At 40.0% G+C, this 27119-nt stretch overlaps 2 protein-coding genes across 8 annotated transcripts in view; one reads left to right on the top strand and one right to left on the bottom strand.

Moving 5' to 3' along the window:
• Positions 1 to 19112, top strand: part of INSYN2B (inhibitory synaptic factor family member 2B) — a 73568-nt gene extending 54456 nt beyond the window's left edge. Inside the window, exons 2-6 of one of the 4 annotated variants that reach the window (XR_013835642.1) lie at positions 88 to 2031; positions 3617 to 3691; positions 15363 to 15559; positions 16950 to 17016; positions 17538 to 19112. Coding sequence is in view for 2 of the 4 variants with exons in the window: in XM_079964833.1 (XP_079820959.1) it covers positions 695 to 2031; positions 3617 to 3691; positions 15363 to 15533; positions 16950 to 17142 (1776 nt within the window). In the remaining 2 variants the exon portion in view is untranslated. Of the gene's footprint in view, positions 1 to 87; positions 2032 to 3616; positions 3692 to 15362 lie in introns of all 4 variants that reach the window. The other 3 variants (XR_013835643.1, XM_079964833.1, XM_079964834.1) reach the window with 3 other exon arrangements.
• The window catches only part of DOCK2 (dedicator of cytokinesis 2), a 246372-nt gene that overhangs the window by 140113 nt on the left and 79140 nt on the right, over positions 1 to 27119 (bottom strand). For all 4 annotated transcript variants that reach the window (XM_079964756.1, XM_079964759.1, XM_079964757.1 and 1 more), the window contains one exon: positions 24778 to 24873. In XM_079964756.1, the coding sequence (XP_079820882.1) occupies positions 24778 to 24873 (96 nt within the window). The remainder of the gene's footprint in view (positions 1 to 24777; positions 24874 to 27119) is intronic.

Here is a 27119-nt window from a genome sequence, read left to right as displayed (position 1 = left end):
CACATCAAAAAATTAGAGGATAAGACAGCAGAATAGTTTAAGAAAGCTACTTTGACTATTAATTGACAACTCTTTTTCTTTTTCCAGAAAAAAATACTTCTATGTTTTTCTGCAAAGACAGGCTTTCGGAGACCAAAAATATTTCTGGATCTCATCTTTATCACTCAGTTTGCCAGACGTCCTTAACCCCACAGTTCTGTGAACAAGATCAAGGAATATACTTAAATAATTTGCTTCCAGTTAATCCTGTTGGATGTGTTACTTTCATTTGGACACAACTCTCTGGCTTCTGTTCAGCTACTTAAGATTAGTTTCAAGAGTAACAGTGAGAAGATGGGACAAGAAGAAGAAAAACCCCTAAAGGAAAAGTCTCAGTTTATTATTAAAGGATATGTTCTTCCAGCAAAACTATGCATCAGGGAGGCAAATGCCCTAAACTGCTATTATGCTTGTTATTTATATTCTATGCAAAGACAAAATATCTGGGATCAGATATTTAAGTTGTAAGTTTACTATTTAAGTCATAAAATAATATTTTAATAGAGTAAAAGAGTAATAAAGAAAAATCCTAACACCAGGAATTGCTAACGAAAATAGACATGGCAAGTCCACATAAAATGAAAAGTTAGGTTTTCACCTAATAACAATAGAATCTGTGGCCTCAAGCCAAATGTTACTCAAATGACCAAATGAAATGGGTCGCAAAGAAACACATTATCTGCCTACACTAAATTGCGACTCAATGGCTCAGCAAGGCATCAAAGTGCGCCCTGTGCTGCTGAAGCGGAACAGTCTGGATTCAGTGGATTTTAGGAGGCAGCCCCACCATCGCAGGAGCAAATCTCAACAAGTCCGATTCAAAGACGATGGAACAGACAACCCGCCTGTGGCAGAATCGGAACTGGAGACAGGAGCTGCTCAAGACCCATGCGAACTGGGTAAAACACAAACGTCCCTAGTCAGTGGTTCTCCCTTTCTAACTCCCTCTCACAAAGGATTACAAAACATTGCCATACAGACTTCTCCCAGCCTCAGGAAGCACTTTCCGGTATTTAAAAAGAAAAAAATCACAACAAGCAAGTCCTTAACAGAAATGCCGAATGAATCTGAATATTCAATTCAAGTCAATGGCAATCTTTCTGAGCAGGACATAATCTCTTCCAGTCTCTCTTACCTAAGTATCACGCAGCATTTAGATGATGGACCAAGAGCGGCCAATCGGCTGTTTCAGAGGGTGCCTAAAGCACAAAGCAATGGGCCTGTCCATTTGGTTTCGGATAAAATTACAATACTGGAAAAGGCAACTGTTTCTACCCAGGCCCCTGAATACACACACCTGGGTTCTGCACAAGACAATTTTTCCATTTATGGCCTGCACACACAAATGGAAATCAGCAGCCCAGTTCATTCTTCTACAGCTGTCAGACAATCCAATGAGAACTGTTCAATGCACATGGGCTCAGAGAAATCTCTCCCCTGCTTAAGTAGTAACTGCAATGAAGCCAGTGCGGATCATAGTTCCTATGAAGAAAAAAACTATACTGAGCTACTTGCATTTAAGGATGACACTAGCACTAAGGAAACCATTCTGTCATCGCCTCAGCTACACCACAGTTCATTATGCTGCTCCCTCCAAGAACATCAGCAGCCAATTCAGCAGAAAACAGACTCTGACCATAAGACATTGACTAATGATATACAAACAACATCATTCACTAACAACAATGCATCACCGTCTGTTCCCTCATGTCAAACTGTAACAGAGAACGTTTCTACCAATACCGAAGTGCCACAGTATGACAACTGCTTAGAAGGCTTTCACATAAATGCCTATCTTCCAGGGGCTGAAATAAAACCACACAACAAAGAGATTAAAGAAATTAATCAAATTCACTTGGCGCACAGCGAGCTGTGTGCCCTGCAAGACAGGCTCCAGTCCGTTGAGGAATCTTTGCAGTCGAACCAGGAGAAGATTAAAGTCCTTTTGAATGTAATTCAAGATATGGAAAAGGCCAGAGCCCTCAATGAAGGGTACGGTGTGTTTGGTATTTAACACTACTTTGTTTATTAACACTAACACTCTCTCTCTCCCTCTCTCTCTCCCTCTCTCTCTCTCTCTCTCTCTATATATATATATATATATATATGCTGTCCTCTGCTTCTCTCTGCTAACAACACTATCCCCTAAACCAAATCTTCCTCTTATTCATTCAGGGTTATATAACCTTAAGGAAACTTGGGGAGACCCAGTCTCCTTCCTGGATTTTCAGCTTGAACTTTAAAACCATTCCTAGTCCAGGCTTCCCAATCCTTCAGATGTTGTTGGACTTCACTCCCAACATCTGTAACTACTGGCCATGCTGGCTGGGGCTGGTGGGAGTTGGAGCCCAAAACACCTGAAGGGCACCAGGTTGGCGAAGGCTGCTCTAACTCTTTTGCTTGTGATATATTTTTTTAAGCTGCTTAACTGTTTAAGCTGTAAGAAGCAAAACTGCATCTGCTTTCCAGTGTTCTAGCAAATTAGCACAAAGGCATTGTGATGACTTACAAGCACAAGTAACTTATTTTCAATTTTTATAAAAATCAAAAATTTATTAGTGTGCAATACAAATAAAACAACCTTAAACATATTAAACCACTGGAATATACCTTCTGGCTGTGTTCTGTATTGATCTTCTCCTTACAGTGTATTTCAGGCACCCTCAGCAAAAAATGCCTGGCTACAGGCCTATTTCTGTAATGTGCAGCAGTGAAAAAGCAGTGCCTAAAGCTTGTTCTTCTAGTACTGAGCTTGCCGTTTCCCATGTTATCATCCAAGACATACCACAATCCTTTTTTTATTAGTGGGGAACCAGTAACCCTCCAGCCACTGCTGAACTACAACTCCAGTTGTCCCTATGATCACGATCGTCGCTTATGGTGGCTGGAGACATGGTGGTGGTCTATAGGCTCTCAAATTTCAGCAGTGCCCTGTGCTGTGCTAAAATTTGGTGCACCCCCTCCCTCTCATGCTCCATTCTACAGCATAGTTTTGGTGCCCCCTGCAGGGCAGTGTCAAGTGTGGCTGCACCAGTTGCACTACCTTAAAACCACCTCTGCTGGAGCATCAAACATCTGGAGGGCCACAGGTACCCGATCCATAGCTTAATTCCACAGAAGTGCCTGAAATATCAACATAGTTCTCAACTCTATAACAAATCAAGCTTTAGGTTTCTAGTGGTTCTTCTGAACTCGTTTTATCACTGTGACATTAAATTTGTAATGTTTGCAATTTTCAAATAACTTTTATGGTGGCACAACTATCATTCAGTGCTGAAAAGAAGAGTAAAATTAGATCCTAAGAGAGAATTCAGGGATTCGTTTTGGGCTGAACACGCCCACACCCATAACTCAGTGCAAGCTGTCAGTGAGTAATGGGGTGATTTTGACCCATGGGAATGAAAATTCTACTAAAATGTTACAATTCAATCAAGGTAAAATCAAATTCCTAATGATATTCCTTAATATTTAAAGCATTACACATGGAAGTGCCTGCAAAATAAGTGTTGTGACTGAGAAGATAGAAGTAGAATTGATTGTTTTCTAAATAAATCATAGTACCTATTGTTTATTGCAGGCGGAACTTCTACCGCACTGGCCAAGATCTCAACAACTGCAGCACTTGCCAGAACACGGCATGTATCATTTACAGGTAGGTAAAGGTAAAGGATGCCTGGACAGTTAAATCCAGTCAAAGGTGACAATGGGGTGCAGCGCTCTTCTTGCTTTTCAGGATGAGGGAGCCAGCATTTGTTTGCAGACAGCTTTCTGGGTCATTTGGGAATATGTTTCTGATTCTAAGAGATGCAGAACACATTGTTTAAAAATTAGCATGTGTTTGTAAAGTACAACTGGTATAGCCAAATATTTATTTCAGCTATACGTCTAGGCAGCCGCATAGCTAGCCGTCGGGTGTCTGATGCGGGGGCGTGCCCATGGGGGCAGGGGGCGGCGGGACTCTTCAGCGCTTGGAGCCTCTGCACTGCCTCCCCCTCAGCTGTAGGGGGGCTGAGGCAGAGACAGTATGAAGACTAAGTCCCACGCTGCCGTTTCAGGCAGCGCGGAACCTGCAGGCACCTAAGCCACCACATCACTCCTAAAAAGTTTCATGAGCCCAATTTTTTTAAAAAAACAACAACCTCATTTGTCATCCTCCCCAGTAATGACACCCAGGATGGACAGCACCCCCCCACCCCCTTCCTCCACCATTGAACACAGGCACAGTCTGTACAAGCCTGTGTGAAAGAGTGTTCGCTTGTTGATTTCTACAGCTCATTTACTGTGTACACAGTCTGTACAGTTGTTGAATATTATATGTGAATAAATCTTTCAGTGTCCAGCCCAACTAATGTACATGTGGGTATAGATTGTACATTTGTTGAACGTAACATGTGAACACGTTACAGATACAATCCTTCAGTTTCGCAAGTGTTCCATTGGCCTCTTCTTAAGACTCAAATAATGATTTAATATTCCATTCAGCAGATGAAGACAGGATGCTACTATTTCGTTGTCCTCAGTGTCAGGAAATGCACATGTGAAGGCTGAATGCCCAGAAGATTTCCAAAGAGAATTAGCTAGTTTTCAAGCCTTCTCCCTAACATGGGTTTTTCATGTGAAGTCAATTAATCTATAAATGTAGGACTTTGCTACCTCAATTAACCATGTCTGAGGCCCACTTGTACCTTGTGCCTCATGTCAGTTCTTTGAGAACTCAAATGAGAAATTGCTGAAATATGTAATGTATTGTTAAAACAAGTTTCCATGCCAGAAGACTGGAAGCTGGCCAACATAATGCCAATATTAAGCAAAGCATCCAGGGGAGATCCAGGAAACTGCTTTATAATGCTTGTCTTGGTTAAATTAGTGGAAAGCCTTCCTGAGGCTAGAATAATTCAACATGATGAGGTTTTAAAGCCTAGCGGTGGGAACTGCTGTATTTTTTTATTGTAAAGCTTACCACTATAGAAATAATAAATGGCATGAGGAGATCTTCAGAAAACAGAAGCCTTGCTTCCCCTTAATTGCAGTTGACAACACAAGCATTTAAACAGATGTTATCTACTAGGTGCTATATATTTGGATTTATTTATTTTTTTTAAAAAAAAACCTGCACAAAGAAATTTAGCAACCATGGGATAAAAGGACATCCTCTCCTAGATCATTACAGGTTATAAACTAAAAGAGAGGAAGCAAATATGCAAATACAGTGACAGTTTTCTGGCTTGACACAGTTGGAAGGAGTGCTGGACTATGCGGAATTTTGGTGTCATCTAGCAAAAGCGCAGCTACACTATTCGTTTAATTTTATGTTTTCTGCTTTTCTTTGGTAATTATCCCCTGCTTCATTTTCAATATCTCCATACTCTAATTTGCATACATCTGTTTTGAATTTTATGAATAAAAAATAAATTAGCAAAGCATGCTTGTAAAGTCCCGTACAACACTGGCACCCAGCAGAGACAGGCAAGTGCACAGACGGCTCCCCAAGTAAGATTCCAGTCACCAATATCCTTTTCTTTAAAAAAGAATTACAATTTTACTAGAACAATTTTACAACAGCTTATTTCTAAACCAGCTTTCCTGATATACACATTTATGCATGAAAAGCAAGAGCCATCACTTAAACTGCAGAACTGAGTCACTCATTCAGCTCAGTGTATCTGACGATGGAACTGCTTTGAGGTTTTTCCTACAATATATATAAATTTTATGAAATTAAAATATAAACTTTGCCTTTAGCAAAACGACTGATGTTACAGCTCCACAAAGCAGTTCTTGTGGTTGGCCTACACTAAGGTGAAATACATCAATGGAGAACAAAAACTGCTGTGATGCCAGCATGGTGGTTGTGCTGCAAAGTGAATCAGAAGCCAAGGTAGAGGCCCCTTGTAATCTAAGTTTCTCCAGAAGCCTCTAACCCCTGCTTATGGAAAAAAAGCTACTTTATTGTAGTTTTTGCATAATTAAATTTATCTCAATCATCTGATACTTAAATTACTTGCAGAAACAATCTACCTGAACAAATAAATCACTGAAATCCAAAGAAGACCAAACATATAAGCTTATCAATTTTTGAGAGAAAATGTTCTGCATTAGGAAACAGGATAGATCAATAATCTTGCATGTTCACATTCATTCTGAAGCCTCACATTATTTAATGTACACAATAAAGTCAACTGCTTGTCTGCCAGTTTATGGAAGAAGCGTAAGCACCAAAGTACTTTTGTGACATCTACCATGAAAGCTTTAGTTCCTATCTCTTAATATAATATAAAGACTTAGTTTAACTTAGAACAACTTGTCCGGTTTATTATTTTAGACATTCAGTGAATGTCAGCTTCAAAATTATAGGACCAGGTATCCTATAACCAAAGGAACTGTGTTGATTCTCTGAACTTTACCACATACAGGGCATCAAAATCATGGCAGATATATGCACATGCTGAGAGGCAGTATGCTTCTAAACACCGGTACAAACTGCTGGAGAGAACTATTTTCTTCATGTCCTGCTTGTGGGCTTCCCAAAGGTATCTAGGACATAGAACCATAAGGTTGGAAGGGACCATGAGGGTCATCTGCTTGGCCACTCTAAAAAACAGTGGTCTAGTTAAATGCTTCTTTCTCATTCTGTATTCTTCCAGGATTGTTGAAACTTTCTAGGCAACAAGCACCACCAACTACAACTACAACTCTCTTGAGTTTTGTTGCTTGCTTCAGATTCTAGGAGTTAAGTCTTAAGGTTCATCTCTTTTGACCAGCTCATGTGACTGCCAACTATCTGCCCCATTGTGCAAATTCTGCCAAAATTCAATAACCTTGATAACCCACACTTTTTCTGTCCTAGCCTTCCTTTCCCTGCTGTGCAGCCACTCCTCATCTGGTTAAATCTCCCCTTGCCTGCAATTTCTATGATAGATAATGCCATATTTGTGTTGTTTTTATGTCTAATTTATGTATTTACTTCTAACTTATGCATATGCCACTGTTAAAAATAAATGCCTGCAACATTCATGTAACAACATTCTATACGGAACTCACTATTGCAATGGGAAAGTGATTATTTCACAAGAGATGAAATATTGCTGTCTGAGTACTTGGAAAAGGCAGAGAATTGTGCCGCTCATTACTGTAAAACGAACTGGTCATATTCCTGCCATACATCATGTGAAGCATCTACTTCTATCTGCAGTACTGGGGAGATGTGTTCCCCTTTGTAACAAGGTGGGATATTTGGCTACTAATTGAACTCATGGACCTTTTCAGTCCCACTCAACTCTACCTAACAGATCCATTTACTCCTTTCAACTGTGTTAGAATGGTGGGTTGGGAAAGAGGGAGGGATCTGGGTTTTATTTTATTTTAAATTTAAGTTGCATATTGTGCAGTGAGATCTTCAATTATGCTTAATTTTATATTTTTTATTACTGAAAGTTAGCCCAACATTTTCTTGGTTAATTTTATCTTCTAGTACCATACAAAAATATTCTAGGGCATAAACCAACTTTAATCAAAGTAGTTCCTTCACATCTGAGACTCCCTGTGATTTTAATTATCTTCCCCACCTACCCATCCTGTTTATACTTAGAATTGCTGCTTCTTCTCATTAGGCTACAGGTCACCAAGACAGCTTGAGACCATTTAGGTCACTTTTAAATTATACATTGCCATTGAGGGAGGTTTACATGCTACCAAATAACTGTTATCACAATTTCATGTAACTAACCTTAACAGATGAAACTGCTAGCCTCAGTCTACAAACAGTAAGCAAAACATGGATCATTGCCTCTTATATGCTTTGGAAGCAAACATTCCAAAATCAGGGTCAAGCTGGGAGGTCCTTAAAGGCAATGGTCCATAGTGGATGCTGACTAACTGAATGTGTGACTTTACCCTTAATCAATTTGCTTATTAAGTATACAATGAATAAACATATCTAATAGGAAATTTGAATAAGTACACTGCAAGTTTGATTAGTCACCTACAGTTAAGACACCCCCCACGAAGTCAGCAAGGGTAAGTCACCTGGGGAGAGAGACGGGACTGGGAACCATGCCTCACAGAATGCTCCCAGGGGCTTGCATGGCCTTAGCCCCTTGCCAGGGGGTTTCGGACAAAAGCATGGGGAGCCCCTGGGTTCCTTTAGCAGAAAACCCCTGAAGCAGCAGCAGCATTTTGCAGGGGCAGGCACAGCCAAATCCATACCCCTCCACCAGCAGCAGCATTTTGGGGGGCAGGCACAGCCGAATCCATACCCCTCCACCAACCAATTCCAAGACCAATGCCTAACCGCAAACCTTACAAGTTGTGACAATTTGCTACGCAGTAGGCAAAAATCAAGTGGCACATACTAATCAGCCAAATGGACAAAATTCCTACCAGGCCCCTGCCCCAAAGCAGACGAGCCCATGACAGGCATTGCAAGGTCAAGCAAACAGCCTAAAATTAGGGAAGGGAGGGCGGGTGATCCTAAGTAAGCAGTGAAAAGAGGAAGTTCCTCGCTGCGAGCATTGTATTTAACAAATAGGGCTGTCAATCAACAAATGGCAACATCTAGATTCCCCCAGTAACAGCCCGCCCCTGCTTAAAGGATGGTCAAACCATTTGCCTAGTAACAGTGAGGTGTCTTGTCAGCCCTGCCCGCAACCTGTGCTCTCCATGAGGGAGAACACACTTTACCTTCCCGCTGGAGCGGTACCTATTTATCGACTTGCACTTTGATGTGCTTTCGAACTGCTAGGTTGGCAGGAGCAGGGACCGAGCAACGGGAGCTCACCCGTCACGGGGATTCGAACTGTCGACCTTCTTAGGCACAAAAAAACCCATCCAGTACAAACAACAAAACTAGCTAGAGATGTGATATAGAATCCTTACATTTCGAGAGAATCAGGTACTGAACTACATAGAGAAGGCTTCCTGCTTCAAACCTTCACTGTCTGTGACTTGGAGGTTGATAGTGACAGCCATAGAGTGGGGTGTGGGACGCTTAAAATGCCCATCCCCTGCTCTTCCCACTCTCCTGGATGTTTTACAGGCAAAACACCTGACTGGGGTGTCAGTGATCATTCCAGGTTCAATCCCAGGTAATTCCATTTAAATAAGTTCTCAGGTAGCAAGGCTGGAACAGATGCCCTGTCTGAGATTCTGAAAGGCTACTGCAAGTCTGAGTAGTCAGCACTGAACTAGTGGGCCAATGATCATAGGTCTTCTTAAAGGAATTAAGCAATCTTTATTTAAGTCTTAAGAACTCTCAAGAGTTGTGCTTCATCTTCACAACTTTTCTTTATAAAATCAATAAAAAATATTTTTTTAAAGAGCTGTGCTTCAATACATATATTGTAGACTGCAGTGCTATGCACTCTTCACTGAGAGTAAGCAAAACAGAAGGAGAATTAGTCTTGAGTAAACATGCACAGGAATGCACTGCAGGTTAAAAAAACAACAAGAAGCAAAACATTACAAAAATCTTATTACATATCCCTGCATTATTTAACTCCGATTGATACTAACATGCTTCATCTAGCTAAATTCTCTGTGTACCACTTTGAAATTACAAGGGTCAACGTTTCCATAGAAACAAAAATGGAGTATAGTTTTCTCTTGAATCACATTAATGAGAGAGGAAAGAATATACCCTCAAGACTTGCAATTATGCTTACTATAAACATAAGGGAGAATTTGCCATCTAATTATCTCAGCTTCAGAGGGGTAGCAAGTATGAATTGTTAAGGATACTAAATGTAAGATCTGAAGGAAGCTAAAAAAAAGTTGGCTTGGGCATATTTTTAATTAAGAAATTTTAATTTTTGTGTATTTTAGTCAGCTGGGTTCAAACTACATTAACTGAATAAACATACTGATGGAAGAGGTCACTATTTAAGATGAAAGAAAATGCAAACAGAAAAACAGATAGTGTGGTTTCCCCCCCCCCCGAGATTAAGAGTAAAATTTTAATTACCTCAAGGTGAAAAACTAGGGCAGTGTTTCCCAAATTTCTGAGAGCTAAGGCACATTTTTGTTCTGAAATGAATTGTGCACCACAAAAGTGAAATAGTGTAAGTAGTGAAATAGTAAAAATTGTTCAGCTTCAAGATAAGAACATAAAAAGAGTCCTGCTGGATCAGACCAAAGGTCAATTCAGCATCCCATTTCTCACTATGGCCAATGAAGATGTCTATGAGAAACCTACAAGCAGGGCATGAGGTTCAATAGGCCCCTGCCACTTTTGTTTCCCCAACAAACTGGCATTCATGGTGCCAGTAGCTTGCCTCAGACAGAATGTCAACTCTTCAATTCAAAGTGAAGGGAAAAGGTCCTGTGAACCAAACATCAATTTATCTTGTACCATCTGAAGTGCCTACATCCAGCAGAATCATCAAGATTGCTTCTTTCACTATAGTTTTAGCAGTTCCAGGTTACAAATTTATTATACAGTTGACAATTGGTACTCATTACATCCTTCTATCACATGAGAATGTGCTGTGGTGAGCTGCAGCTGGCACTGATTTCCTGCAGGATTTATTTTATTTTATTTTATTTTTGAGGGGGTGGAATATTTGTGTTAAAATAAATACATGTGTTTACTTCAGTGAATGCCATGGGTTCCTGTTAAAATAGACGTAAATCTTAAATGGGAATCCCGTACTATGATGTTACTCTTCACAACTGCACTGCAGTGTTTAGTTTTCTTGCACAGTCCTGCAAAGTGCAACTTAGGCTGCAATCCTAACTCCACTTACCTGGAAGTAAGCCCCACTGAATTCAATAGGACTTACTTTCGAGTTGACATGGTAGATTGTCATGAATCTGTTCATGCCACATAATTAAGCTGCTTCTATTGATAAGTGCTGAGGGGGTAAAAATGATACAGGTGGAACAGGTGAACTGTAACTGTCATGTTGCACTATCACATTATCATCTGCTAAATCTGATCAGGAAGGCTGCAATCATGCATCTGCATAGCTTCTTATCTGTGCCTTGTGGCATGGTCCATTTGTGTTCCGGTTATAGACTGTTGCTCACATACAACCTGTGGCTAAATAGCAACTTGAAATCAGAGTACTGGTCTAGTGATTTCAACAAAAGATTCCTGCATTGCACTGTACTATTCTATGATTATAAGCAGTTAAGAAAGCAGAAAATGCAAAATAATACATTTTAACACTGTAAGAAACATTGCTTTGAATCATCTGCTAAGTCATCTGAAAGAGATCTGGTGCACTTAAATATCCTGTCTTATGCTGTGATATAAACCAGTTAGAAATGTTTTCTATGAAAGACAGGTAAGCTGCTTCAACAACAGCAACAACACATGCCAGTCAGGAAGCAGGAAAACACTAAGATATTTTGCTTATGTGTATGCATATTTCCCAAAAGATAAGTGGATGGATCATAATGTGTTTTGAAAATGTTGCCTCTTTAGGAGGGGTGCATTTTGTAAAACTTTTTCCTAAGATGATACTGACAGATGGTGTATGTAGCTTGTTCCCATCTATAGAGCGAGCAACAGTGGAGACCTCTGTAATCTAAATAATCCTTATAAAAATCCTTTTTATCGTGTTATTACTACATTTAGAATTGAACTACTGGAATTAGAATTAAAAGCTTGTCCTGAACCAAGTATGCTGGTGATCCCACACAACTTATCTCTTTCTGAAGATTACTCGTACTCTTAGCAAGTGATAAATACTTATTATTGATAGCCATCTGGTCAAACATTGATGATCTACTGGGCAATCTAGCACAAAGTTTCTAAATTTTAAATGCAAAGCAAGTATGGCATTTAATCACTTTAACTTTTATCTGTGATCTCTTTTGAGCTGTTGCACTGGATGAGGGAACTGTTTGTGACACACTCTCACAGAGAGAAGATAGTAAAAATTCATTATTCCAAAAGGCTCTTATATACTATCAACATTTAATATCAATATTACAGGATCAAGAAAGCTACCATTAATGTGTGAACATGTATCATATTTATTGTTCCATAGTAAAATAACCCTGTCGGCAAAAATGCTTATTAAAAGTCTACCTTTCCCACCATTTACCCCATTCTCTCCAATTCATCAGTAGCACACTTTCAGGGATGTCTAACTCACACCCAGGGTGCACCTATAATTTCCCACTAAAAATAAACTGATGGTGAAGGAAGCCTTTTTTAGACGTACCAAAATACCTCCAGACCCATTCTGCTCTAGATGCTGTTGCCTCATTAATACCCTGATCCACAGCAATCTCCATCATTTGGGTGACATGCAAGCAAGATGGTGAAAGCAGGCACAGGGGACCGCCCAAGCCAGCTTCATGATAGAGCAATTTCAGGACCCTAGACAGCACCAAAGGTTCTTTATACTGTACTCAACACTAATGTCTCATAACCAATGTAACTGATCTGTAGAAAAGACTCTACAACTTGAAAAGAGAGACAAGACATGTACTTTTGCAGTCCAATAAAATCTTTTATAAATAATAACAAACAAAAAACAAAAATAAGAGTTCAAGACCACAAACAGCACCTAAGGGCAGGAAAGAATAGAGTTGCCTCAGCCCTGGCTTGTTGCAGCTGCCAGAGTTCTGTAGTTTGGTCTGGAGAATCCAGACCCTACTAATTAAAGGGCCTTTGGTGCTGCCACTGGCTTCTTCCTAGACAACAGGGTCTTTATCCTCAGAAGAGACAGTGATCTAATCATCAAAGATCAAACGCGAAGGGATTTTGGGGCTACACACAGAATCTCATGTCAATGTGTTTACTCAGGATGAGATAGTTAATGGGTCCATATCAGCTCAGGAACACTAGGTCTGAGGGCTCCAGGGCCATAGCAGATAGAATATCCCCCCCCCAAAAAAAAAAAACTGCTCATTTTTTATGAGGTAAGAATAATTAGAAAGACTTGGACTGTTCTACATCTAGCCAGATAGAAAATAACTGAACCACGACTCTCATCAGAACCTTTTTCTAGGAGGGTTGTCAAGCAATTAAAGATCATATGTTTTTCAGCTGATTGCATCTAAATATATTTGCATGTAAACAAAGGCTAACCAGAAGTGCCTTTTGAGATACTGAAGGAAATTCAAGATAACTTAATAAACAACCGCTGCCACATTATTAAAAGGAAAGTCATCTTTCTTATTTTCTGTTTCATTGCCTATTACAGCAAGACACCACAGTCAAATAGCCTTTAAAAAAATAAACAAATGGGTCTTTAAATCACAGCTCCACTGATTAAATTTGGCCTGACCAATTAAAATTGGCCCTTTTCAATAAATCAGCTAACACTTTAATTGATTAATCTTCCAATTAAAATTTGCACCTCACATTTCTAGGTCTGCAGGTCATTTTAACTTAGTGCCTTGTAAGCAATACAAAGCAGGCACTGGGTGCAGGAAAAATGAACAGCGGGAAGAAGAGCTAGAGACAAACCGAGTCAAACTAGTGTTAGGATGTACAGGTGCTTTAGTAATAGCAACTCTTTTAAATTAGCAGAAATTGCATAATACCTTTTTATTCATGTGGGTGGCGTATTCTAAGCTCTATTCTCATAGAAATATAGCAGCAGCTCTGTTGGATCTGAAAAAAATGTTCAACTAGTCCAGTTTACTGTTCCACACAAGGCCAGCCAAATGCGTCTGGGAAGCTCACAAGTAGGACCCAGCAACTGGTTCTTTCTGAAACCTGGAAACTGCCCAGTCATTGTAGTAGCCATCATAGATTTATCCTCCATGATATTTTAAGTCATATTGTTATATTGCATATTATGTGAAATCCATAATCAAGAAATCAGTTGTGTTTCTCTTCCTTAATATTACAGAGCAGAACCTCAGCATGATATGGTAAAAACAGAAAAACCCCTATCACTTCACTCAGGGATTTTTGATTTCCACCAATTTCTCCCCTCACCCCCACTGCGCCACATCTCCATGATGTGAGAGAGTCGTCCAACCACAAGGGATGACTTCTTGGTAGGTGGGAAAGCCCAGTTCCCAATGGAATTCTGACAAAGGCTCTCTGGCTACACACCATAATGTGGTGGAAACACTAAGCATTTTCCTTTTTTTGCTGAATGTTTCTGTAAGCTAAACATTAGGCCTAAATCCAGAGTTCAACCACCTACAAGTTTGCAAATTAAAATGGGTAGAAGATAATGGCAACACACTGGAAAAGGTAATTGGATAACAAGCAGAAAGTCACTCTGTGGCATATTTATCAGCTGTAAGTCAGACCACTCTTCACAGCCTGAGCCCTGCATATCTTAGATCTACCCATTAACTGGGCTTCAGTGAAGCTTTTTTCCGGTTATTTGAGTATAGGACTGATGCCTTAAACAATTAATGAGGCAGCATGTTTTTATTTTATTTTTTAAACATTTTCAGTATGTTTTCATTTGTTTGGTATATTGATAAATGGCTGAACATTCCAGCATACCATAGAAGTATATAACAGCAAAAATGCAACAAGTTGAAATGGATAAAGCAATTCTCAAAAGAGAAATCAGATACAGCCCAAAGGTCAATTCATCCTTCTGGGAAAGCCTGTAAAATTTAAAAAAACAAAAACGTTTTAAGCATCCAGTTCACCGTCTACAATGTTGCAGCCTGTGTAACTTCAAAGGGCTGTGTGTTCCACAAAGTGCGTGCTAGGCAGGACCTAGTCTGAGCCACCACGTATGTGACAACACAAGTATTTAAACATGTAAAGCATTTAAATAATGTAGTGCTATCTTAAATACATTTAATTGATTTGTATTTTACCACAACACTCTGACTGCTTCCTTTCCAATTCAATAAAAATATTTTTATTAGATATTTTTACACCATTTAATAAGAATGAATAACGTATGTAGAAGAGAAATTGCAAGATATTTATTTTTACATCCTTCCCATAAGTTTTACTGCATAATTATTTGCCTACTTGAAACTGACAGCTTTGGCCATCTGTCAGATTAACTAAAGCAGTTTTAAGCACACAGGAAAGCAATCAGAAAAGCAAAATCTTTGCCTCAACTGCTATTGGAATGAAATATTTAAAAAGAAAAAGACCTCCAACTGCAATAATTTGAACCGGAACTCTTTTTTAAGGTAATCTCTTCACATACAAATCAGATTTTACACAAACATGCATAGATCCAGAACCTTTGTTACAAATATGGGAAGAAATTTCTATTTCAAATCTACCATGCCAGGTCAATTAGCTCAATAATTCAATTTCTAGACTGACTGACCATATGAATTGCAGCGTTTCAAGCAAAGTGTCAAACGTAATTGTTTCTTGAAATGCATACTTGAAAACCCACTAACATATTTCTCTCCCTGTTTTCATTATGTAGTGTAGAATATGACTTCAGACAACAGGAAGGCAGGTTTCACCAGGTTCTGAAAACACTGGATGAAGTAGAAGAATGCCCTCCTGTAGTGGCTCTACAAAGGCAACCATCTGATCATCCAGTCACTGAGAAACAGGAAATAAGAAGAAAGTCAAAGAAAAAGAAATGCTTCTGGTGGATTTGAAAGCCTTAAGAACTGGGTATGGGTATGGGCTGGTCCAGCTGTATGGACTTCAAATATGATCAACCCTTCCTTCACATACTCTGATTTGTTCCTTCACTCCCTGGTTTGTGGCAAATGCAGTGTGCCGTGATGCTCATTCAGACAAACCATGGTCTGGATGCAACATCTGAACTGGGTCTAAATCACTAAGATCTGAAGGGGGAAGTGGTGCTTGTAAGTCAGGGCTGTGCCTACTTTAATATACATAAAAAGCTCAGTCTCAAAAAAGACCGGAACAAGATAGTTAGAGATCCAGCTAAACTTGGTATTTCATATTAAAATTCTGAAATGAATGGAACATTGGTTTTCTTTCTGAATCTGACACTCTTAGCAGTTCCGTCACATGAATATAACTTGGGCATGATGGAACCATTTGGGTCCCCCATTCCTTGTTATGGTTAGCTTGAATCAGAATTTCTGAAGCTTTCAGATTTTATAGCTTATTTTCCCTGACCAACTCCTTTATAGCAACGCTGTATTAATTGTACCAAAGTGCACCTAACATCCTTCACATTGTAGAAAGGTGTTCCTTCTAAATAAAGCCTGGCACTCAGCATAAATGCTGATGTAGGGAAATGTTGAGAACCAGATTTTTCCAGATCTTTCATACAATAAAACATTTAACTATAATTCAGGAAAACACCCTGTGACTGTTATATTACATTTTGATCACAGCACACAAATAAGATTTTTTTTTTTAAAGCTCTGCACTAGTCAAAGTAACTTTGAACTAGGGGGAAATTACTTCTTCTGAAACAACAAATGATGGCTTGGATCCTAAAAATAAGTTAAGGAAGTTCAGAGAAGGAAAAGTTGCTGTCTCCTCCTCCTCTTCCCTGCACAGTTTCTCTGGATGTCTGGGGAAGCCTCCTGAGCAATGGGGGATAGGCACAGGGGGCTGCTCAGAGAAAGGAGAAATGTCCAGAACTGGACATGCTCACCTTCCCTGGGAAACCCTGAGCCCCATACATAGTGGATCTGGAACCCCCTCTCTCTGGGAAGGCTTTTCAGGAGGTACAGCCATCTGCAGTAGGGGGGAGGCAGGAATGAAGAACTTTTTGTCTATAATCTTCATTACACTGACTGAACGATCAAAGGATCCAGGCCAAAGCACTTCCTGTCCAGGGGACTTGAAGTTTAAACAAAAAGATAAGACTTATCTTTGATAAGTCATGACGGCACAAAAGGTTAACTTAGGCAGAAATATTTATAACCTAGCCTATCTTAATGGGTTTAGGCACACATAACATTGCACAGTGATGGGTTGTAAATCAGTTCCTGAAAACATAGCTGTGTGGAACACTGATAGAAGAAAAGAAAAACACTAAGGCATGTCCTCCCTTTTCTCCCTGTGTGGTTGCTCCTAGGTGCACATTCCTGGAGGCTGCTGGCACTGGCATGGAGACTCTCCATGTGCTTGGTCCAATCCATGTGGTAAGTGCCAATGTTATAGCTCCTGTCACCAGAGGGAAACATTTTTCAGTGGCTTCTAAAAAGAGCAAGAGTTCCTTGAATGCTGGGAGTCAGGAAAGGAACAGATCACTGGATACCTCTCTGTGAACTGCAGGATAGCTTCACGTTGTTGATAACAGATAACGCCGCACATGACCAGCTAAGAGCTGGCAGAGGAGGATTTTTCATTTTCGTGGCTACAGAAGTAAGTTTCTGTGATGCTAAGAGAGACAAATGAGACCCAAATCAAGTTTTCTAAGATGTGTTTCTTAGATCACACCAAGATTTTAAAGCTAAAATGTTACTTTCCACCATTTGGAATAAATAATTCCGGAAGAATATTGCACCATCATTTAGCATGCCTGTCAGATATAAACTGAGAGCTACATTTTAAAATGATAATGGACTTATATGAATTACAAGCACCAAAATATATCAGTTATCTGCAGCCATGAGATCCATGTTACTGATGTGCCTTTAGTTTACCCACCCTTGTGTTGCAGCATCCTTTAAAGATGGACCACAGATGCCAAGTTCAGATGTTAACCTGAGCATGTTTTTCAACATTACCACCACATCTCCCTTTATGGAAACACTGGAATGTGTTCTTCCATCCATCTATCCCACATCATTACAGCAACATTCTGATATATGGACAACTAGTTGCAGGAACTTCCAGGATCTGCAACAACCTATGTTCAAGGTCACAGACTGAGCATCCACAGCTGACCAGTTCACATGTTATTAATGTGAACACGGGTGTCCTGATCCAGCAGACATGCAGAAGAAAGTTCCACATCTGCATTCAATCACAGGCCTGGTCTTATCATTTGTCAGACTGAGACAGATGAGTTTGAGTGTCATGAAATAGCAGGAAATGGTTTGTTTATTCACAATTAATTTATTATTAGTATATTTTTACTTCCAAGTACAGTGGCCAGTTCTTGGGGGGTTTTATGGCTCAGTGCCAAAATAACATGACTGGTTTAGGCACTATGCACCTTGGGGAGGGGAGGGGGTGCGACTTATAGCAGTTCAAACCCAGCACCTACAGTTATCCATGGGGTGGTACATGCTGAATGAAGTCAATGTACACAGCCTGTTGCAAATGTTTGGTGTCATGGGCTCTGAAATTGTCACCTTTTTCTGAAAGGGAAAGGAGGCTCAGAATTCAGGCTTTACCTTTCCTCTGATATATGATGTGTGAGCAGGTATTTCAACCATCTGTTAACAGTACAGACAGCATCATCATACCTTGCTTATGAGTTTCCAAAGGCACCTTGCTGGTCAAGCTGAAAGCAGAATCATAGAAAAGATTGCTTTGGTCTGATCCACCAAGGCCCTTCTTCGGCTCTTGCTTTGAGCATGTGTTATTTGGCTTTAGGAGGAAATCTGCATCAGGAAAAGGATGTGCTCACAAACACATACCCCACTTCTTATTTAGATTTTTGATGCAACATTACAAATAAGTAAAATTTATTGACAGTTCACACTATGCTCATATTTCAGCATTGAGAATTAGATTACATATGTTTAAAAGTCTTTATTTAAAAACTATGTTAGAAAGTATTGTGTATGATGACAGTCTACAACACCTCTGGAATGCCTTCCAGAAGGGTTTCCTTTGTACGTACCTGCAAGCTGGGGATAGCTTTCAGTAACACTAACTGTATACAGAAAATACATGACGTGCTGCCATTAAAAAAAAAAAAAAGTGAAATGAGGTACTTAAGTGAGAATGTTTGTAAAATACTGTATAGCACATATTACATATTCTTAAACTACTGTACTTGAAATTCCTCTACTTTACAGAGGAAAGTGAACTTTTGGAAGAAAAATTTAAGAATACCACAGTCAATCTTCTATGAACAGTATCTTAATTAAAGGTTTATGTACTCCTACAGTATAATAAATACCTATTCCTCCTACCCACAGTGACAACTCTTGGAAAATAAGCAGGCTTCAATACAGATTACTTTCCTGATAAAATGTATTACTCAAATATACTATTTTGTATATTTCTAGATTCTTTTATTGGCATAATATCTTTTGCAATAAATGGACATATTTTTTCTGTCTCCGGATTCTAACTTGATAGCAGAGTTTATGGTGACTGAAGGTAAGGCACTCACTCAAAACCGGCAAAACTCTTGTTTTCCATATGGTCTTTCCCCCACTTATTTATCAATTTTCCAAGGTCAGTTTTACAACATCTGGTCAGGATTCAGCTCCATGTTGAACATGACACACATTATTTTTTTTTTAGGTGTGCATCGGATGGGTTTTCATACATTTTCAAAGGCAGTAAGCATCACTATATCACTACCATTTGGCCACCTGCCTACAGATATATCTTATGTTTCATGCTTTTCTTTCACAATCAGTTAAATAGCCATCTGGATGGAGCTGTTTTGATGGCAGATTGCTTTAATCATGTTTCCTACAAGTTTCTTGAGTATGCAAAGTAAAGCAAATAGACCTACCAGACTGGCTACTTTCTATGAAAAGCACTCTTTCACAACAAAGGAAAACACGGCAAAAGAAAACACCAAGAGATTCAGTTACCACACAATATGCACTGTAATGAATTCAACAGAATATTTTAAATAGAGCTACAAAATATATTCCTAGTCTCACAGCTGATGTTATTAGTCAGCATTAGAAACTGAACTTCACCTTTCCCCAATTTTTTTTTTTAAAAAACAAAGCACTTTACAATCTCCTCCATCCCTGCCTACTGAACCTGTAAGGTATAACACACAGGGCCACAGCATGAGCAAAGGTGCTGTAGAGTGCCTAGTCCTCTGATCCTCCAAATGTTATTCTCATTTCTTAAAATCAGATTCATCATTTTCTCAAAAACACCAAAGCAACCTACCAAAGTTAATTAAATATATGAGTAAATATAAAGTAAGACAGACAGACAGACAGACAGACAGACAGATACAATATCAAACATGTCAATAGTTCTGTCTTTCAAAGGCTTTCAATCATGCGGTTAAAGGGGCGTGTGAGTCACAAATCTGAGTCATCTTTTTTGCAATAAAATAAAAAGTTAAGCCACCAGAAGCAAGAAAAGAGACAAACTCACAAGAATGTATACTATAGCTGACTCCTCATTTTAAGATATGCTTAAAGTGTCTGTTCCTGCAATTAATTTGTCTCTTACTCTACCAACTTCAAGTCTCAGAGAGTTATATTAGCAGATTCTTAACTTTGGTTACTTTATAAAATCTGATAAGCAGCAGGGGTATACTTTTCCCCCTAGATACTTTGCAAATTGCTGGGTATCTCATGGCATCTCAATGCATAAAATAAGAAGAATCCTACTGCTCAGCACAGCTTATCTGTCAGCATTTAAAGCACAATTACCATTAGAATAAAGCAACTAAAATTAACACAATAGGGTTCCTTATTAATTTCCTTGCTTATCAAATCCTGTGAGTTTCATTATAATTGTCTCCATATCAAAACAACTTATTTTTGAAAGAGTCGCACCACTTGCAGATTTCTTTTCTGAGGTTTTGCCCTTCCTAGTCAGCCCCACTCACTGCCTAGGGTACCCGATTCTGGATATGCCTGTCATCAGAAAGCTATCCGCTTCCCTTTCTCAGGAAGATGCACATCAGCACTAACTGTTTAACAAAAAGCATATGCAAGAGAAATTATGGGCAGTTCAAACCAAACCAACCCGCCTGTTCAGACAGGAGTTCAGACAGGCTAGAGCTGCCCCACTCCTACCCCATATGTGTCCACCCTCTGGTGTGCTTGAGACAGAATACTACACACATTCCAACATAAGCACGTACAGTGAGGGGGGAAAGTATTTGATCCCCTGCTAACTTTGCCCATTTGCCCTCTGATGAAGAAATGACCAGTCCATAATTTTAATGGTAGGTTTATTGTAGCTGTGAGAGACAGAATAACTACAGGAAAACCCCCAGAAACCCGGAAGACAAAGCTCAGAGATTGATGTGCATTATAATGAGTGAAATAAGTATTTGATCCCCTATCAACCAGCCAGTCAGGCTACCTGGTATCTTCACTGTATGTAATGAGCTGAGATTAGAAGCACCTGCTGTAAGGGAGAGGTCTTACCTGTAATCCCAGCTCGTTACAGTGCCTGTACAAAAGACACCTGTCGACAGAAGCAATCAATCCAGCAGATTCCAAAGTAGCCACCATGACCAAGACCAAAGACCTGTCCAAGGATGTCAACCAGCACAAGGCTAGACTGGGCTACAAGACTATTGCCAAGCAGTTTGGTTAGAAGGTGACAACAGTTGGTGCAATAATTCGCAAATGGAAGAAACACAAAATAACTGTCAACCTCCCTTGGTCTTGATCTCATCTCATGGAGTTGCAATGATCATGAGAACGGTGATGAAACAGCCCAGAACTACATGGGGGGAACTTGTCAATGATTTCATGGCAGCTGGGACCATAGTCACCATGAAAACAGTTGGTAACACACTACACCATGAAGGACTGAGATCTTGCAGAGCCCCCAAGGTCCCCTTGCTCAAGACAGCACATGTACAGGCCCGTCTGCAGTTTGCCAATGCACACCTGAATGACCCAGAGGAGAACTGGGTGAAAGTGTTGTGGTCAGAAGAGACCAAAATCGAGCTCTTTGGCATCAACTCAACTCGCCATGTTTGGAGGAGGAGGAATGCTGCCTACGACCCCAAGAATGCTCCTTACCTGGGGCACCATCTGCTCTAGGATGGGCCCTGCTCCTGGTTTCCTGTATATCATATGGGAATCACTAAACATAATTAAGTTTCCTAGATTATATTTAGGCGGAAAGCTTTCTGTGGCAGTGAATTAATGGATGCAGTTTTAACAATTATAAGGACCGTATTGTTGTTTAGCAGTCACCCAAAAAGTAAAGACAAATGACCATAAAACACTCACCAAGCCAAATTTTCATTGTTGGTGCACACTGAAAGAGATCAACTGTACATACGGTATGTGTACTTGTACAAGGATGATAAGGATAAGAAATCTAGGAGTGTTGCTGAAAAGGTTGCCCAGTGCCACTTTGATTATGTATGGCACCCTTCCTGGCACCAAGGAAGTGCCAAGTAACTTAAGAATGCAAATGAGAGGCAACAGGCCTAAGCCAGGAATATCTGACCTAGAAAAGCAGGCTGCCTGTGTGACACAGCCACTGCAGGAAGCAACCACACCACTGAACGCTATATATAAGCACTAGATATGAAGGCTGAAACACTTCTAGCCAGAAGCAGGTGAGTCCTGTAAGTGATCTATAAACAAGCCCCTGTAGTCCTTAGTCAGGGAGATGTAATAGCAGAAGCAATGGCTGCTTTGAATGGACTGCAGCAAACCAACATCACAGTCCTCCTGAGTCTTTCCTCTCCACGCCGGAGGCAGTATCATCTACTTGTCTTAATTCCAGCTGTAGCTATATCAGTTAAAATATGCTATTGTGGAACTGGAAAAACAGCTCTTTATTATTTATTACAATCATTTTAGTAAGTTGTAGCCCACTTTTTATATAAAACATAACCTCACAGCTGCTTACATCATAAAGATAATAATGCAAATCTATCCAATGTGAAATTATAAAGCCCTTCAGACAGGCATTTCTTTTTCCAACAACAAGAAGAAATGCATCAGTTTGTGAGGGCATAGGCACCAAATAAGTGGGGAAACTCATTTGCAGGCAATTCCAACAACCATGGGATTGTTTAAGTTGATGTAGCATAGCAGCTAAGAGATGGAACTGAGAATTGGCATGTCCCCAGAGTTTCCTGTACTCTGCATGAGCTCACTATGTGGTCTTAGGCAAGCCATTCCTTCAGACTCTCATCTGCAAAATTAGCATAAAAATACTCACCTGTCTTCCACTGTTGCTTTGGAGTATTTGAAAGTGCTCTAGAAGTATGATTATTAATATATGACAACCTTCCAAAGAAGTCCACAAAAATGACTCTACCACCAAGCATTTTTGCTTGCCAGGTCTCATAAAAGGCCTATGCACCAGAGAAGAAGCCAAACTATATCCCACTTAAACAAAGCTGGACCGCTGCCTATTCACCAGGAGAGTATTATGATTCTCCACAAATGACTAAGCAAGTGGCAGCTTACATGCCTACTTTAGGACATGGTAGCCATTTGGTTCATTTCTCAGTGGTGTCTATTGTGTGGTTTGATACTATAAGTACTCCTTCCACATGACAGTCTAGATAAAACATCACTCTTTGACAGTCTGTTTTTTTTATACAGGGAGCTTCACTTTTAGCTTTCACAGCTAAAATTTATGAGGGCAGCATTGTACATCATTCTCTGAAGCAAGTTATTGTGGTTGGAATTTTTTATGGGAAGAAGAATGACATGTTAAAGGCACCTTTGGTGTTGTACCACGTTGATTTGACCACTTATACGCAGAAGCTTAAAAATTGAAAATATGTTTTTTAAAATTAATATACCAATATATGAAAACAAAGCTGAGTTTGGACAATCTCATTTTCACACAAAAAACATTCACAGATGATGTTAATAATATATGTTTTCTACTGCTTGAAATCTAACACACAATGAAAAGCAGGCATTAACTCGGTTGGAATCAAGCTGACATCATTATGATGCCACAAGACAAAAGCGATCGTCTGGTAGCCATGGACACAATAGATAACACAAAATAAACACATGGGGTCTGTAAGTGGCATTGTATTATGAACAAATCTGAACACAAGTAGCTTTTAAATGTGAAGAATAATGCACAGGAATCAACACTGTTTGTAGCACAGCTGTTTTGGAGTATTTACATTTGCAAACAAACTGGCAGCCAGATACCGTACTGTCATTTAAATTGCCAGGCCAATCGTTTTTTGACAGCCAACTATATCAAACGATGCTGCACAGGGCGGGGGGGGGGGACTAGCACAGTTATTTTGATTTTCTTGATACCTTTTTCTTGCAAAATATCTTAAGCTCTGTTGAAAAGTACCCTGTTTTCAACAGTGTGGTTACTTCCTGTCTTTATAAAATGCTTAGCTATCAACATTTTATTCAAGTACCTTCTGATCTGCCAAATACATAATACTGTCAGGGTTGATTTCTTCTTTGTTACAGCTAAACTGTTAGCTGTAAAGGAACCAATAACAGATGAGGGTCAGGCAAGTCAGCGCACCTTCCCAAGAGCCTCCTTATGAGGATAAAGAACACTCAACACTGGTTCTAAAGCTCTCAATTATCTCTTACCTTCTGAAATAGATGAGGTTACCCAAAAATTGGAAAAGCACTTAATGGTGGCAAAATATGCTCCTAGGGATTTTTGTTGTGGTTGTTCATTTGTCCAGGTGCAATTATTTGCCACACAATGTTTAGTATTCTTTTTATCCTGCTTTTCTTTTTCAAAAGAAGCACCTCAGGCAGTTAGCATTAAAAACTCCAACAGCATAAACAACAAATGAACTCAGGAAACCAGAGAAAGGACATCACCATCCCCTTCTCCACTTTTGCCAGCTGCACCAATGCTGGCCTTAGAGGGGAGAAGCCAAGTAGCAGGTGGCCTGGGCAGGCCAATGGAAGGGGACTGGCTAGTTCCCTCTGCCTGCAGCAGGATGGTTGTGTATTGATAGGCTTTGCTCTGGGAGCTGCAGCCTTCAAACATGCCAGGGTGGCTGTTGCCTGCTGGTTCTACATCTTCCACTAATGGTGCTTGTGTGCCCAGAGCTCTAGCAGTGAAATGTATTTACAAAACCGATTACTCACAATTAAGGTGTCATCTCTTCCCATTCTAATGACAGCCCTGTTAATGGTGCGCAGCAGCTGTACCATTATTTCTTGTATGTGCTGATGAGTTGACTTCTGTAAAGCAAATGCAATTATTTTCACAATAATGAAGAATAATCTACATAGAAAATGCAAAGGCACACTTCATTCTGAGGCCTATGAGCATAGTACCTGTCAGAGAGCTAATCACCTAATAACTGCCACCTCAATTGGTAATGCAAATTGGCAGTGTAGCTGAACAGAATCCCTCCACCACAGCAAACCACCAGATTTACCAATGTCGTAAGTATAATGGCTGCTTAGAATTATTAAGCCATTTGGGGCTGTATACAACTGCTTAATGTATTTATTTGGGACTCTGGTTTCTATTCCATCAGTTCATAATCCCAGGGCTGGTTACAACAATAAAATCCACATAAAAACCATTCGAGACATCAAAAAAAAAGTACAATATAAAAACATGGCATTGCAGCAGACAAGGCAACTGACCACTTTTCAGCTGAACACCCCAAGTGCCTTTTAAGTACATACTATAAAAATGCAATTCCTTCTTCTTATGTAGCAATATTATTTCAGTATTATGTGATAAATCACTGGTTTATCCCCACCATCTGATAGCGATATCTGTAGAATGACTAAAAGTAGACTAACTTTTCCTTTTCCTCGGATATACTGCTGGGCTGAAAGTTTCCCTATGCATTGCCTCAATTTTTTTCTAATGTCACCTTGGGTTTCAGTTACTGGCTGAACATGCACCTTGCAGTGAATTGATTTTTTAAAAAAAGGTTACAGTTCTGTCTTTCTCTAAGGGCAACAAAGTAGTTCAAAAAACACTGCATTTCTCATCACTGGATTCTTAAAGGTAACTTAAAGAGTGATCTTATGGCCACAAGCCAATGCTGTACTAGTGTAATGTTGCTGTAATCCTACATACTCCAAGCAGGAAAGTAGATAATAGCATAATTGCAGCAGAAACCAGAAGCAAAATAGTGATACTGATAGATACTCCACATAGACCCCAGCAACTCCAGCATCACCCACTCATCATCACGAAGCTCACTAAGAAAGCTCCATATCATCCACAGACACAAGTGTTACTTATGTACTCTGCTTGTATTGATTAGCCATTGCTATTTGTTTAAAATTCTTCCTTTGTGTCCTTCCAATATGCCCATTTGCCAAAATTCCCCTTTTTTGTGTCCATGGTTCTATAACCATTGGGGAGGATTCATTTAGTCTCATGATCCACATTTTGATATATCAGCAGTGTTCCCTTTCCTGTGCTTACTCAGGGATCTGTGCTGGTTTCTGGTCAGAATCCTCTCCTCCAGTATATATGGAGGGGGAGAAGTTTGTATGTGGCTCTCCATTAACTCTAAAGGGAATGCATTTTTCATATGCCACCTCTTTTGCTAGTATAATGTTGCAATGACATTGGGAGTTAGAGCAACTTGGGCATGAGCATAGGATTCCAATTATGCTGTGCTCCAAATTCCACTAATTTTCCCCATGGTTTTGGCAGTGTGCCCATAGGGTAAGGTTTATGCTGGCACAGTATACAGCCAATGCAATCCCATCACTATGCTGGCGTAGATCCACCATGCTGGCATAACATTTTGTTCTGTTAGTCAATGCGTACATAGTCTATCCTATCTCAGAATATGACAACACTAGTGTTTTATATATTCCCAGTTGTGTAACTATACATGTGTATTTTGTTCAGATTGTGCCTCATGACCAATATTTTGAAAATAATTTTAACATTTACTTAACAGCTTAGGTAGGGACGCAGGTGGCGCTGTGGGTAAAAGCCTCAGCGCCTAGGACTTGCCAATCGAAAGGTCGGCGGTTCGAATCCCTGCGGCGGGGTGCGCTCCCGCTGCTCGGTCCCAGCGCCTGCCAACCTAGCAGTTCGAAAGCACCTCCGGGTGCAAGTAGATAAATAGGGACCGCTTACCAGCGGGAAGGTAAACGGCGTTTCCGTGTGCGGCTCTGGCTCTGGCTCTGGCTCTGGCCAGAGCAGTGATGTCACGCTGGCCACGTGACCCGGAAGTGTCTCCGGACAGCGCTGGCCCCTGGCCTCTTAAGTGAGATGGGCGCACAACCCCAGAGTCTGTCAAGACTGGCCCGTACGGGCAGGGGTACCTTTACCTTTACCTTTAACAGCTTAGGTACATCACCAGAAAAAAGGGGGGTGATCTGACCTATCAAAGTTTCCATAGGGGAAATCACACTTGTTTATATTACTGTGCAAAGGCAAAATAGTTTCTCCCAAATTATTAGCATTTAAAAATTCTGCAAGTTCCCCAGTCCTACACTCC

The sequence above is a fragment of the Podarcis cretensis genome (assembly GCF_951804945.1).
Source record: "Podarcis cretensis genome assembly, chromosome: 2".
Taxonomy (NCBI): domain Eukaryota; kingdom Metazoa; phylum Chordata; class Lepidosauria; order Squamata; family Lacertidae; genus Podarcis; species Podarcis cretensis.
The sequence above is the reverse complement of the archived record's forward strand: the minus strand, read 5'-3'. Positions and strand labels throughout refer to the sequence as shown.